The sequence below is a fragment of the Schistocerca piceifrons genome, chromosome 2 (genome assembly GCF_021461385.2).
Source record: "Schistocerca piceifrons isolate TAMUIC-IGC-003096 chromosome 2, iqSchPice1.1, whole genome shotgun sequence".
Taxonomy (NCBI): Eukaryota; Metazoa; Arthropoda; class Insecta; order Orthoptera; family Acrididae; genus Schistocerca; species Schistocerca piceifrons.
This window is the reverse complement of record NC_060139.1, coordinates 186,172,027-186,187,433: the sequence shown is the minus strand read 5'-3', so window position 1 is coordinate 186,187,433 and position 15,407 is coordinate 186,172,027. Positions and strand designations below refer to the sequence as shown.

Below are 15,407 nucleotides of genomic sequence, written 5' to 3'. Positions count from 1 at the left end.
GAAAGGAGGATATAAGATGAACATCAACAAAAGCAAAACAAGGATAATGGAATGTAGTCTAATTAAGTCGGGTGATGCTGAGGGAATTAGATTAGGAAATGAGGCACTTAAAGTAGTAAAGGAGTTTTGCTATTTGGGGAGCAAAATAACTGATGATGGTCGAAGTAGAGAGGATATAAAATGTAGGCTGGCAATGGCAAGGAAAGCGTTTCTGAAGAAGAGAAATTTGTTAACATCCAGTATTGATTTAAGTGTCAGGAAGTCATTTCTGAAAGTATTCGTATGGAGTGTAACCATGTATGGAAGTGAAACATGGACGATAAATAGTTTGGACAAGAAGAGAATAGAAGCTTTCGAAATGTGGTGCTACAGAAGAATGCTGAAGATTAGATGGGTAGATCACATAACTAATGAGGAAGTATTGAATAGGATTGGGGAGAAGAGAAGTTTGTGGCACAACTTGACCAGAAGAAGGGATCGGTTGGTAGGACATGTTCTGAGGCACCAATTTAGTATTGGAGGGCAGCGTGGAGGGTAAAAATCGTAGAGGGAGACCAACAGATCAATACACTAAGCAGATTCAGAAGGATGTAGGTTGCAGTAGGTACTGGGAGATGAAAAAGCTTGCACAGGATAGAGTAGCATGGAGAGCTGCATCAAACCAGTCTCACGACTGAAGACCACAACAACACAACATACTCAATACTGATTACAAAAATGTGCTGAAAAACGTGACAATGTGGAGAGAAACAGGCACTAGCGTGAATCGGACAGGTAGTAATTCATTCAAATATTTATAAATAAATGTGTATTTCAAATATTTATAAATAAATGTGTATTTCATATATTTATTAATAAATGTATATTTGTATAATATGTACTGCTATCAAATTAATACTGCTGTGTAACAAATAGTTCAAATGACATAACAATATGCTTGCACAAACTTAAGAACCAAAAATGGAAACCATTTCCTATAATTCTTGGATGACTATTTTCCCTTTCTACCTTTTGATTAGATGATTAACGAGGCACAACTGGAGCCAGTCATTCAATGGGCTTGGGTAACACACTGAACTGTTCAAAACACACTTGAAAATAACTGAAGAGAGACTGTCCACAACGCCACAGTTCCTTGCAAAGATGGTGAAATTCACTATAGTCTTACCATTTACTAATGATACGATGCAGCTGCATTTTTCCTTCCTTGAAAAGAGTGTGAATACAACGTATGGCTATAAAATAATGGGACTGATGCTGTCACAGAGTAATGCCCGAAGATGAATGACCAATAGCTGTGACGTATGAAGTCTTCTCAGTCGAATGCGGCATCTCTGGTTTCTAGACAAATCTGCACGGCTGTGGCCTTCACTTGTGTAAGAGCTGTTACTTTGTTTTCCCAGAAAAATTACAAGTGTAATAATATTCAACAAATAGTCATGAAGTTTCACACAAAACTTGGAAGAAACCTATCTATCTAAAAGAAGTACATGGCGAAGACAGTTTATCATATATGTGAGTTTGTGAGAGGTTCAGCCGTTTCAAGATGACTGAGAAGACGCTGGAAGGTGACACACGACCTGGATGCCCTTTAACATAAAAAATGGACGAAAATATTGCGAAATAGGTAATCTGATATGATCTGACTGTCGGTTGAATTTTTGATTGATTGCTGAAGCTGTAGGAATTGATCAAGAATGTAAGGCAAATTTTATGTAACCAATTTAACATGAGAAAAGTGTACGTGAAACTAGTGCCAAAAATTCTCACGATCAAACAAAAAGAAGCCTGTGAAAATGTTTGCACTGACACTTTGAACAATACAGAAAACGATCCTAATTTCTATGAAAAAGAGATAACATGTGACAAATCTTGTTTTTTCACTTATAATCTAAAAACTAAGCACCAATCCGTGCATTGGAAGTGCCCAACTTCATTGAGAGTGGGAAAAGCTCGAACGAGCAAATCAAGATTCAAAGCGATGATATATATATATATATATTTTTTTTTTTTTTTTTTTTTTTTTTTTTTTTTTGGATTGTTTATCTTCACAGGTTTCCCGAAGGTAAAACTATTAACAGACTTTATTACACTGACGTTCTTGCTCAGCTCCGTGAGAAATTAAAAAGAAACCCAAACTGCGAAGAACAAGTCATGGGCTCAGCATCATGACATTAAACCACCTCTTACCGCAGTGTTTGCTAAGAGGTTTCTAGTGAAATACAGCAACCTGTGTTAGAGCACACACTTTATTTGCCTGACCTAGCACCATGTGACTTATCTATTCCCAAAGGTAACATCTGCATTAAAAGGAATAACATTTCAATCCACTGAAGCAGAGAAAGAAAAATGTGGCAGACGTTATCAAGAAGCTCACAGAGGAAGACTTGGTTGGTTGGTTGGTTTGGGGGAGGGGACCAAACAGTGAGGTCATCGGTCCTATCGGATTAGGGAAGAATGAGGAAGGAAATCAGCCATGCCCTTTCTGAGGAACCATCCCGGCATTTGCCTGATGTGATTTAGGGAAATTACAGAAAACTTACATTAGGATGGCAACTAGGGGCGAAACAATTTAAAGAGAAAACATAAGGAAAGACAGTTGCAACTGCATCATAGGGCTTATCAGGTATGAAATAAGAGGTTTGATATTCAATCAAATACACACAACATCCAGTGAAAGACTATGAAATACAGAAATTACATGACAAAAAATAAAAATCGTAGAGTGAGACCAAGAGATGAATACACTAAGCAAATTCAGAAGGATGTAGGTTGCAGTAGGTACTGGGAGATGAAGGAGCTTGCACAGGATAGAGTAGCATGGAGAGCTGCATCAAACCAGTTTCAGGACTGAAGACCACAACAACAACAACATGACAAATACAAGAGACAGAATGCAAATACAGTAAGAATATAGGGAATACAGTGAGTCTATAAATACAAGAGGTACAAAACCTCTTAAGTATTATCGAAGACCACAGTGCAAAGTAAGGTCAAGATGAGCGTCTTGTTTTAAGGTTGGTTGGTTTGGGGGAAGAGACCAAACAGCGAGGTCATCGGTCTCATCGGGTTAGGGAAGGATGGAGAAGGAAGTCGGCCGTGCCCTTTCAAAGGAACCATCCCGGCATTTGCCTGGAGTGATTTAGGGAAATCACGGAAAACCTAAATCAGGATGGCCGGACGCGGGATTGAACCGTCGTCCTCCCGAATGCGAGTCCAGTGTGCTAGCCACTGCGCCACCTCGCTCGGTCTTGTTTTAAATGATTCTTTGACTAGCATATTAAAATAAAATGTAACTATCTTCCATGAGTGCCTTGATAATTAAGTATGGCAGGCATACTTTGTTTTGTGATTTCTCTTTTACTGGACACACTACTATGAAATTTTAGTTAAGTTAATGAAGCAATGAACTTACACATACTCTTTCTGAAACTACTTACGGAAGTGCAGCTGGGAGACTTCATAAATGACCACTGATATTTTGACAGGTGACCAGTCTTTTTCAAGAAAAAACTGCAGCTAGCACTCTCTCTCTCTCTCTCTCTCTCTCTCTCTCTCTCTCTCTCTTGTAAACACTAGCACCACCACACAAAGATGACTGACACCAGAAGTTACCAATAGTGAAAATTACTTAACAACAGGTGAAGCGACACTAACTCTGTCCCTCTGTTTATTGACATGGGATAGCAGGATTCCATGGAGAACTTAAGCAAAAACTCCCTCTCTATTTACAAGGTCACTTGCTAATTTAATTGCAACTAGTTCCCTAATAACACTATCTCAGTAGCTGGAAGTTCATGCGCGGGTCTCCATGTTTTTATATTCTATAGGATGACCAGTGCCAAGACAATTGGCTTGGCTGCTGCTAAGTGTGTGTGACACTTCTGCTCATTACACCACAACTCCACTACCCTGATAGTTTGCCCAATATATGAATTGCCACAAGCTCAGGGAACATGACAGACACCTGCCTTACACAAACCAAGATCATCCTTAATGGAACCTAAAAGGACACTAATCTTAGATGGCAGTCAGAAAACATATTTCAGATCATATTTCCACAAAATACAACTGAGTTTGTTGGAGATGCTCCCCGAGTAACACAGAAAGGGTGAAGACTTGGTACCAACTCGGTATTAACATCAATCACCCGGTGCACGGTTGGCCGATAGTACAACACAGTCTGATGTGTCTTTCACTGTATCCATTCTGACAGAAAATGACTACAATATCGGTCAACTCAGCTGACAAACTCGTCAAAGTCTGAAATGATGTGGGCCCTGTGAACCAAGTTAGGAAGTACCTCTTCACACTGAGCTGGATGGTGACAACTATAAGCCTGTACATACAAGTCAGTGTATGTAGGGTTCCTGTGAACAGCATGTAACAATCTCCTGACCGACAAATCAAGGAACGGAAAACATCCATCCTTTTCCACTTCCATTGTGAAACAAATATATGGGTGGATTGTGTCCATGTGTTCTAAAAAGTTGTTCAAATTCTCACATTCTCACTGCCATGGCGCCAACAACAATATATATGAGGGGGGGAGGGGGGGAACCCACAGGTTTCAAAGCCGATGACTCCAAAGCATATTTCTCAAAGTCTTCCACAAACAAATCTTCAATAATAGGTGACAACGGGCTACCCATAGCAGTTCCATATGTCTGCACATAACACTGGTCATTGGGAGGGGCGGGGGTGGAGGGGGGGGGGGAGGTAGAAGTCAACAGACGTGGAAATAGGTTCGTTAATTCAACATCAAACCTAACTTCAATCAACCACAACGAATCAGACAGAGGACACGAGTGAAGAGATGGACACTTTAAAACTTACTATAATATCAATATAATGGAAGGAAACATTCCACATGGGAAAAATTATATATAGAAAACAAAGATGAGGTGACTTACCGAACAAAAGCGCTGGCAGGTCGATAGACACACAAACATACACACAAAATTCAAGCTTTCGCAACAAACTGTTGCCTCGTCAGGAAAGAGGGAAGGAGAGGGGAAGACGAAAGGAAGTGGGTTTTAAGGGAGAGGGTAAGGAGTCATTCCAATCCCGGGAGCGGAAAGACTTACCTTAGGGGGAAAAAAGGACAGGTATACACTCGCACACACGCACATATCCATCCATACATACAGACACAAGGCTTGTGTCTGTCTGTATGTATGGATGGATATGTGCGTGTGTGCGAGTGTATACCTGTCCTTTTTTCCCCCTAAGGTAAGTCTTTCCGCTCCCGGGATTGGAATGACTCCTTACCCTCTCCCTTAAAACCCACTTCCTTTCGTCTTCCCCTCTCCTTTCCTCTTTCCTGACGAGGCAACAGTTTGTTGCGAAAGCTTGAATTTTGTGTGTATGTTTGTGTTTGTTTGTGTGTCTATCGACCTGCCAGCGCTTTTGTTCGGTAAGTCACCTCATCTTTGTTTACTTTAATATCAGAGTTATTCAAACACACTCCCTTTAATCAACGTAAGAAATCCGCTAAGTTTTCAATGTGATGCTCACATCAACCAATTAGTTGGTTCAACCAAGTAGCAAAGTGTTTTGCTACACAATAAGTCAAGAGTACCAACATTACTCAAAACTGGATGAGAACGGTCCGCTCCATTGTGGATCTTTGGAAGGCCATAGACCCTAGGAGGAACAGCACAATGGTTATTAAGCCTCTTGATAGTCTCCTGTGACAAGGGACTTTTGTTCAGGAGACTGTTAGTCATTCTCTCAACTTCCTTGTTGCAGGAAGCTACGACCACTCTTATTAATAACTATTGTGCTGTTCTCCCTAGTTTATATTGCCTTCCGAAAATCCATAAAGGAGGGGGTCCTCTTCATCAGATTGTGGATAACAATTAAAAACTTGGCATATTTCTTGAATGTGCCTGAATGACTGATATTCTCGTAAGTTTTGATGTGGTCTCTCTCTTCATTCATGTCCATCTGCCTGTTTTGTTACGGCTCACTAAGGTTAGCTTCAGAGTTGAATTAATGAACCTATTTCAATGTGTATTGACTTCCATTTCCTTTTTATTCAATGATTAGTACTACGAGAAAATAGACGGAGTTTGCAGTGGAAAGCCCGTTGTCAACTATTATTGCAAATTTGTTTATGGAAGACTTCGAGAAATATGCCATTGGCTTTGAAACCTTTTTTTTCCCTTCTGATATGTAGAAGATACTTTTGTTGTAACAGCAGTGAGAATTTGAAAGACTTTTTGTATCTGCAGACCGATAGTCGTCACCAAATGGCTCTGAGTGGAGGGGTACTTTCCATCTTGGTTCATAAGGCCTACAGTATTTCAGATCCTGAGAGTTTGTTAGCCGAGTTAACCCATCCTGAGGTCACCTTCTGTCAGAATGGATACAGTGAGACACACGTCAGATCTGCGTTGTGCCATCAACCAACCGTGCACCGAGTCGGCACTGATGTCTACAGCCTCCATACCTTATGCAGGGAGCATCTCCAACACACTCAGTTGTATTTTGTGGAAATATGATATGAAATGTGCTTTCTGACCTGTGTCTAGGATAAATATCCTTTTAGGTTCCATTCTGTCACATTCTAGCAAGTCATATATTGGTCACATTGTCAGGACCGTGAACGACCAGTGCACTGAGCGTTAAGCATCACACATGCTTACAACAGTTGAGCAGATCGGCTATTGCAGGATACTGTCTTGGCACTGGTCATCCTATGGAATATAACAACATGGAGACTCTGGCACCCATTTCCAACTATTGGAAAAGTGTTATTAGGGCAACAGTTAACATTAAATTAGCAAGTAACTTTGTAACAATACGAAAGAAGGAAAGTTGCTACTCACCATATAGCGGAGATGCTGAGCCGCGATAGGCTTAATAAAAAGATACACAAAAGCATAGTTTTCGGCCATTAAGGCATTTGTCAGCAGTAGACACACACACACACACACACACACACACACACACACACACACACACACACACACCCCTCTCTCTGAGACTGCAGATGTGTGTCCAAGTTGCACTTGCGTTAGAGTGTGTGTGTGTGTGTGTGTGTGTGTGTGTGTGTACTGCTGACAAAGTCCTTAATGGCCGAAAGCTATGTTTGTGTGAATCTTTTTATTGTGCCTATCGCGGCTCAGCATCTCCGCTATTTGGTGAGTAGCAAGTTTCCTTCTCTCGTATTGTTACATTCCACCGTGGATTTTCCATTGTTTGCTTCGAGTAACTTCGTAAATAGAGATGAAGGTTTCTGCTTAAATTCTGCATGGAATCCTGCTCTTTCCCTGGTCAAAAAACAGAGGGACACAGTTAATGCTACTTCACCTAGTGTTTAGTAATTTTCACTACCGATAACTTCTGGTGTCAGTCATCTTTAGTCGTGTGATGGTGCTGGTGTTTACACTGTGTGTGTGTGTGTGTGTGTGTGTGTGTGTGTGTGTGTGTGTGAGTGTGTGTAAATATGATCAGTTGTTAATGTCACCCCACTGCATTCCCTTGCGTTATTTAAACACTATAGGTAGAAACTCTGATGTCACTTACACATACTCGTTTTGAAAATTCACAATACAGAGCAGTGATTCCACTTAGATAAAGTGCAGTAGGTGATACAACGTATCAGCATAAAGATTTCATTCCAGAATAAAAGTACAAGCTTTACTTACTGTGATCATCTGCTGCTGATGTAGTGGGTCTGCTGGTGTCTGGCATCACTGCAAGTGGCCTCATCAATTCCTTTACCTCTGTAACTTTTGCTGACCAGCTTTCTTCCACTTCAATTTTAGTATCTTTACAGTTATCATCTTCAGTCAGCTGAACTTCTCCGGCAGAAAGTGGTTTGGCACCAGGAATCAAGTTCTGTAATTACAGTTCACACTTTTCAGACTAATAAAGTAAATGGAAAAATCAAGGGTTGTACTTCTTGTAACTGAAAAACTTAGAAACCCACATCTGTAATATGAAAAAAAAAAAAAATTTACATGAGAAATATTCTTGTGTGCACTGAAGTGCAAACTGCAAACTCTTTATGTTTTAGTTTACTGTCTCATTTGTTTTGACCAAGTCCCTGAGACTAGCTACTTATAAACAAGTACCTATATTGGATTACCATGAACCTGTGACATAATTCATTTTTATGAAACAGTAATTAAACATGGTGTGTCATAGAATTCATCAGGTGCTGATGCGACCCTGCACCACACCTCTCCCAGGCAGTCTGTTGCAAGTACAGCCTCTGTGATTCAACAATTGCACAGTCCAGTGAGCCAAGAAATTTGCTGCCGAGGGCCTTCTTGTAGATGAGACACGAGGACAGGCGGCGCGCACAACTACAACAGGGATTGGTCGTACTGCAGACTTTTTGCTGCATCCACTGCATCATATGCGGCCAATCAAATGCAATTATGCCTCCGCCCAGCGAGAATTTAGGCCCAAGCCGGCCCTGAGCTAGCCAGTTCTGTCGTAGCCGGTAATCTGGCGTCTTCCGTTACGGACCCAGCACTGCTTCCGACCACACGCTGCCTTCGCCACCAGTGAACGCCACCAAGTTCGTCAACATGCTTGTGGGAACTGTTGGTATCATTTGATCACTCGATACTGTCAGATGCTTCCAATGAGACTGAAGGGACTTTGAAATCATAATGGTTTTGTTGGAAGTTTCATTCTGTTAAGGCTTAAGCTTCCCAGTGGAATTGCGGCATTAGAATTTCTCAGTGTTCAGTCAAATAGGAGGACTGGATCACATCACAGAGAATATTTTTGTGTGTTCCAGGAAGAGAAGGACTGTTATTAAGCATTCAGTGAACTTACTGTTTAGTCGAAGATTTTCTTTCAGGTTTTTGCAATTTTTGGACTCATTCAGTGTTGAGTTTCAGTATCAGTCAAAGGAGACCATTTGGGTTAAGTTGAGGAAAATTATTTTATCAATTTATTTATTAATAAATGGAGACAGAACTGCACTCTTATTTTTTGTTGTGGGAGTGTTCCGAGCCTCGAACACTTCAAAATATAATCAACAATGATGATGATAACAGTAGGTAAAGAAATGACGTGCAGTTATCATTACCGACAATGCTGTGTGATTTTGTAATATACAGTAAACTGAAAATAATGAAGCATGTTATTTACAACAATATAGAAAGGATAGGTTGCTATTCACCATACAGAGGAGACGTTGAGTGACAGACAGGCACATTGGGAAAAAAAAAAAACAAGACTGCTGGATATTATAAGCTATTGGATTAAGTCCTTCGTCAAATGTACACACACACACACACACACACACACACACACACACACACACACACACTCATTCATAGAAGCATACTATATCTATACGTACTCAATAATTAGCGATGGAATCATTATTCTGTGGGGTAGAAAAAACGGGGTACACAAGTGGTCAAATTACAAAGAAGGGCCATTAGCATATTAAGTAGAAATAATAACTGAGTTCCATGACATGTTTAAACTGCTGTAAATTCTAACCGTACAGCACTTTCTACAAGGGAATAAAATTGTGCATACACTGAACAATGAGATTATAGAGATAACTAAAATCTAAATATTTACAGTCAGTTAAGGCATACTGCTTATATAATTCATATTACAAACTCAAGAATTATTTAGCCGAGACAGGGTGGGTTATGGTGAATTTAATATTATTTACTAATAAACAACTATCTTTCTACATTAAACTGCTGTAGTTTAACGAAAGCTATTGTAGGACAGCATGCTCAAAATCTCTGATGGAAAATACTAACATCTTTCCATTTCCTTGAACTCAATGCCTCAATCACTGCGGTGAGGTCCTGTGTCTGTTTTTTCATGTGGTCCGCGCGCGCGTGTTCGTGTGTGTGGGGAGGGGGGGACGGATGGACGACACTGCGCATTCATGTGCATGTGAGCGTGCACAATGTTACCACTGGTGTGATACAAACAAACAGCAAAACTACTTGTCTTACTTCTAAGGGCTCATCTTTTCTGCAGCAGCAGTAAAAAAAAGTAATATAATTTATATTCTACGTTTTCACATCGTAATAGTCTTGTTTAGACCAAAATATGGTTTACATTATTTCAGAGCATCTTTGGTGGTCATGTAACAATTTGGTTTTTCTTGCAAATCTGTTTGTCAGCATCTTAACAGTCCTCAAGCTTTACATTACTACAATTAAACAGCATTAAATTACAATGATTGTTCATGATTTATTTCCTCCTACTGCATTACTAATTTCTTCCACACATACAGTAAAACCCTAAACTAACGAGCCAGCATTTAAGGAAATCCCGCTTTTAAGAAATCTTTCCGTGACCCAGATGAAACTTCCATAAGAACAATGTTATTCCTACCTGCTTTTAAAGAACACTGCTTTAACAAAAAGCCTGCTTTTAAGGAATGAATACAGAACACACTAACAATTAAAATCCAGTTTTTGCTAAATTTATTACATATCCAATTGAGTTGCTGAATTCTTTCGGTTTCACAAACGTCTTTTGTGTCGTGTGATGACAGTATAAGGAAACCGATTCTTTCGGTCGATAAGTACCTGGATTGAATTACATTGTGGCGATATCAGAAAAAGCATTGAAAGAATCAGAAATCAATTTGTGTCCTGTCTACAGTGCAATATTACTCACATGATCTGATGTCACATTCACTGAGTTAGTTAGTTATGTGTTCCACTCATCAATCTCATGGTAACCGTTACATGTGGAATGCGGAAGACAAATGCATAAGAAATACACACATGAATCAAGGTTATCTTTCTCTCTCTCTTTTAAAAAAGCTTAAAATTTTTATTACCTACCCCACTGTCTTAAATGGCACAAAATGTATACATGACACCTATAGATTTATTTATTTCTGTTCAAGAGTTCATCTATGGTATAGAAATAGTTGTCAAGGAGATACGACTTCAAATTGTTTTTGGAACTATTACTGCTGTCTGTCAGACATTTTATTTCTTGTGGTAATTTATCAATAAGTTTTACAGCAGGGTTTGGGTTGGGTTGTTTGGGGAAAGAGACCAAACAGTGAGGTCATCGGTCTCATCGGATTAGGGAAGGATGGGGAAGGAAGTCCGCCGTGCCCTTTTACAGCAGCATATTTTTACCCCTTTCTGTGCCATAGACAGTTTAAGAAGAGGACAGTGAAGCCTGTCTGTCTTCTGGTACTGTAATCATGAATGTCACTGTTGTTTTTAAACTGGTACATGTTTCGGAGAACAAATTTTATTACTGAGAACATATACTGTGAGGATATTAAAACTGAGTTTTAAACAGATGCCTACAAGATGTGCGACTATGAGCCCCACACATTATTCTAACTGCCTTCTTTTGAGCAGTGAATAATTTTTGCCTAAGTGTTAAGTTACCCCAAAATATTATCCCATATGACATCTGAGTGAAAGTATGTTAGCTTAGCTTCCGTATCCTCAAAACTAGCAATTATTCTGGCTGCAAAAGTTACTGAACCTAGTCGCTTTAGGAGACCCAAAACATGGATTTTGCCATTTCTGTTGATGTATTATATTTACTGTAGGAACTGTACTCCTTGCAGCAAAAAATTGGATGTACCGTGTTTTTTCAAAGACATTATTTGTATCATCTTCTAATGGAGTTTCTTTTACTGGATTAATAATGATGCTTTTATCACAGGAAACAGTGTCAGTTTAGCTTCTTGTTTCAGATAAGAAGGGAGGTCATTCACATATATCAAGGAAACGAGGGGAACCATGATTGAATCCTGTGGAACATGTAATGTAATTTCACCCCAGTTAGATGAAGTGGCAAAATTCCTTAAACCACTTAAACCATATAAAAGGAACTTTCTGCTTCCAGTTTTGTAGATATGACAAAGTGGGAGACGTAAAGTGTTGCCTCTGTTATTGTCAAATTTATCAGTTTTACATATGTGGGGTTATGGCCTGCAACTGTAGAAAACTGATGATCATCCTCCACAATACTGAAGATAGTTGCAACATAAAATTTTCTGACATGGCAAAGAACTACGATTTAGCACCGTCTTCATCATGTGGCAAATAACACCCACACCACACGTTAAATTCTAAGCTAGTGATTCCCCTGGATGCAAAGAAAGAACAATCACGTCAACATTTAGAGATGTGGAACCTATTATTTTTAAACGGTTTGAAGGAATGAGAAGTGGCGGTATTCCTGTAAGTGGAAACATGCTGCAAGAGAAGCTTGGGAAATCCCTTTGAAGATGGGTCTTGAAAATTTCAGTGTGTTGAATGGCTTGTGACGAAGCAAGCTGGTATATTGTTACTTCCCCTCTTGTTTTGCCATCTGCTTCCTTAAATCGTTTTTTTAATTTCTGACTAATTACCACAAACATAAGCGAGTATAATCTGCATTTTCATTAAAGAGAAAGGTTGGTCCTCAGTTTTAAAGAATATAACATCAGATGTAATTTTGTGCTTAAGTTTTATGTATGTACTTTATTTTCTAATTTATTTCGACTTTGCCTAGTTAGTATCTTTTGTTATAAGGTGAAATCAGTAATTGTTTCATAACTTAAATTCTATTGTTGATGTATAAACAAATATAGATTCTGTACTAATTATAAAGATTTGGAGGAAAAACTGATAGTATTCTTAAAAGAACTATTTGAAAACATGTTAGCAAAGCCAGCCCTTAATTAATTCCAAAGTAATCAACAGTTTTGTCAATAGCATTGTTTGTGTAACAAGTTAAGTTCATGATTTAAACAAATAATTCAGCTTAACCCTTTCAGAAGAAGAAACTGTTAAAAAGAACCAATTTTTCGATGTAGCCAGTTAATTTAAAGAGTTAAGTTTTAATTGTAATTTCTGTAAATTTAATTTCAAACAATGTGTAGTTTCAGTTCCTATTACTGTGATAATATATAAGGGCTCAAATTTTGATCCCAAGACAGTCAGTCCACAGCTGAGTTTCAGACGAGAAACCTGCACTGGTTAGAACAACAACAATACTTCAACTAACTGTGAAATAAGTCTTACACTATTAGGCCATCTGTAGAAACCAATAGCAAACTATTGTAGCAGTATGTGGTTTGCTTGCTACCTATTAATGAGGCTTATCGAAAGTTAAACAATAGTGCACTGGCCATATTAAAAGTGTATATGGGGGGTTGTAAAAAGTGAAAGTAAACAACTGTGAAACGCAAATGTGCACATGTCGGCTACATCATTTACAATAGACAGTACTGCACTTCAACCCCCTATTTTTTAGCCAGTTCGTCAACACCGAAGACAATTAACAAAGAGATAAAGCAGGGAACTTCGTCACATATGGTGCTCCGGGTAAGGACTATTGTGTGTAGGCACAATAAACTAGAACTCACGAAATCTGATAGTGAAGTTTGAACTCGGGCAGTTTACAGGGATTTAAATAGAAGAGATCCTACAGCCAACCAGCTCTGGGGATTCATGGCCACAGTATAACAGCAACTAATCAGTGAGTGGGTTCTATGGAAGCAGCCATTGAGCACAGGGACAGCCAATCAGCATGCAGGTGACACAAAATGACCACAAATAAACAGGATGCCTCGCCGAGAGAATTACAACTTGCAACAGGTGACAAATCGGGAGGACAACTGCAGCAGCAGCAGATGAGCATTTAAAAAACATGGTAATTTCATAGCGAAAGCCATTTCATATTAAGTGATACATAATGAGTGACCTTAACGAACAAGGCAGTGGGACTGAGAACAAAGCTGTAGAGGTCAAGTTTTTAAGTGAACAGAAAGTCCTAAGTGGGGCTGGTTCTGTAGAGGATAGTACTTATAAATAAATCAGACATGAATGTAACTTTGAATGATGGGGATGGAAATCCTATTGTAGATGAAATGATAAAAGCTTCATCTACATTGTATGGCGATATCAGCGAAATGGATGAAAACAGTAATGAAGTGCATGAGGTCGTTAAGTTTAAAGAGGAGGAACCTGGTAGTAAAAATCAGCAAGAGCGAAAGCGTATGGCAGACGGAAAAGTGAAAGTGATGTTAAGGCAAATTATTAGTAGTTTGAATACTATGGAAATTAATATGAAAGAAGAAATTAGTAGTATTAAAACTGACATGATTAGCTTAAAAGATGAACTGAAGAAAGAAATTAAAAAGGAAATTAAGGTAGTTAGCTCTAATCTTTCAGAATTAAATATGAAGGTTGAGGCAGTAGGGAAAGATCGTGATGAAAAGATAAAGAAAGTAGTACATAACACCAATTAGAAATTAACACTGATGAGTAGTAAATGTGTAGAAGAGAGAAAGAAACTGTGTGTGTGTGTGTGTGTGTGTGTGTGTGTGTGTGTGTGTGTGTAGGAGGAGGGCGGCAGCTTCTGAAAAACAGTGTAAAGATGAAGTCCAAGCTGCCAGGAAAATTGTGTGCTGATAACAGGGTTAAACTTGAGAAACGAATCGTCAGATTATAAAATGATTTAGAAACAGAGGTAGAAACCAAGTGTGCAGTAGTGGCAGAGGAAAAACTGGAAAAAGTAAATGAAAATGTAGATTCAAAATTGACTGAAATGGAGATAAACGTGGAAGAGGTACAAAATCTAAAGCATAGAGAAAGTGACAGTGGATCTGATAATTTTTTGGTAAGCTGGATGATAGTTTCTTCCAGGCAAAAGATTAATGAGGATTTTTTTGTATGAACAAGGTCACATGGTAAGTAAAAAGGAAGTGGATCAAAGTGTTTACTGGATAGTGGCAGTGATTTGAATGACATTGGACAATCATTTTTTGAATCTATTAAGAACACGAAGGGTATAGTGGTGATGTATGTTTCTGGAATAAAAATTATTGGTGCTACTGGTAAGCTATCAACGAGTGTAAAACTAGAGGATTGATAGGGCAGCTGTTCGAGTGCAATTTATTGGTAATTTAAAATCTTAGCATTGATGTAATATTTGGGAATAATTTTTTGTGCAATTAGCAAGTTGGGGGTTCAACATTCTGTGTTGGATTCATTATGTGGTGATAACGCTTACGTCAGCTGCCTGTCTAAATTTTCACATTCCCTGAGGCAGTCAAACTCTTCTCCTATCCTATCTGTAGTTTATCAGTGAATCAATAGGATTCTGAAGTATAGAAATATGTTACAGAAAGTTTTTCTAGTGTTATCTATATACATTATGTTGTGTTAGTGATAAGTAATGGAATCATAAGAGGATGAAAGAAAGTAAATTGGTACCATGGTGAAAGAATTTATGTCAAAGAAAGAGGTTAGGCAAACAGAAAATGAAACGAGTCAGCATATGTAGAGGATAATTAACATATGAAGTGATCAGCTCATTGGTGCAGCAGCAGAGTCAATATGCAGAAAAAACCATCTTAAATATGAGTTCTTAATATTAATTGTGGTATAATAGAAGTGTTTGTGTTCAATGCAATCAGTATATGGAGACAACTA

The 15,407-nt window shown here is 38.7% G+C and overlaps 1 protein-coding gene across 4 annotated transcripts in view; it reads right to left on the bottom strand.

Moving 5' to 3' along the window:
* LOC124777127 (apoptotic chromatin condensation inducer in the nucleus) overlaps positions 1-15,407 on the bottom strand; it is a 111,745-nt gene that overhangs the window by 45,555 nt on the left and 50,783 nt on the right. For all 4 annotated transcript variants that reach the window (XR_007015689.1, XM_047252415.1, XM_047252416.1 and 1 more), the window contains exon 8: positions 7,656-7,848. Coding sequence is in view for 3 of the 4 variants with exons in the window: in XM_047252415.1 (XP_047108371.1) it covers positions 7,656-7,848 (193 nt within the window). In the remaining variant the exon portion in view is untranslated. The remainder of the gene's footprint in view (positions 1-7,655; positions 7,849-15,407) is intronic.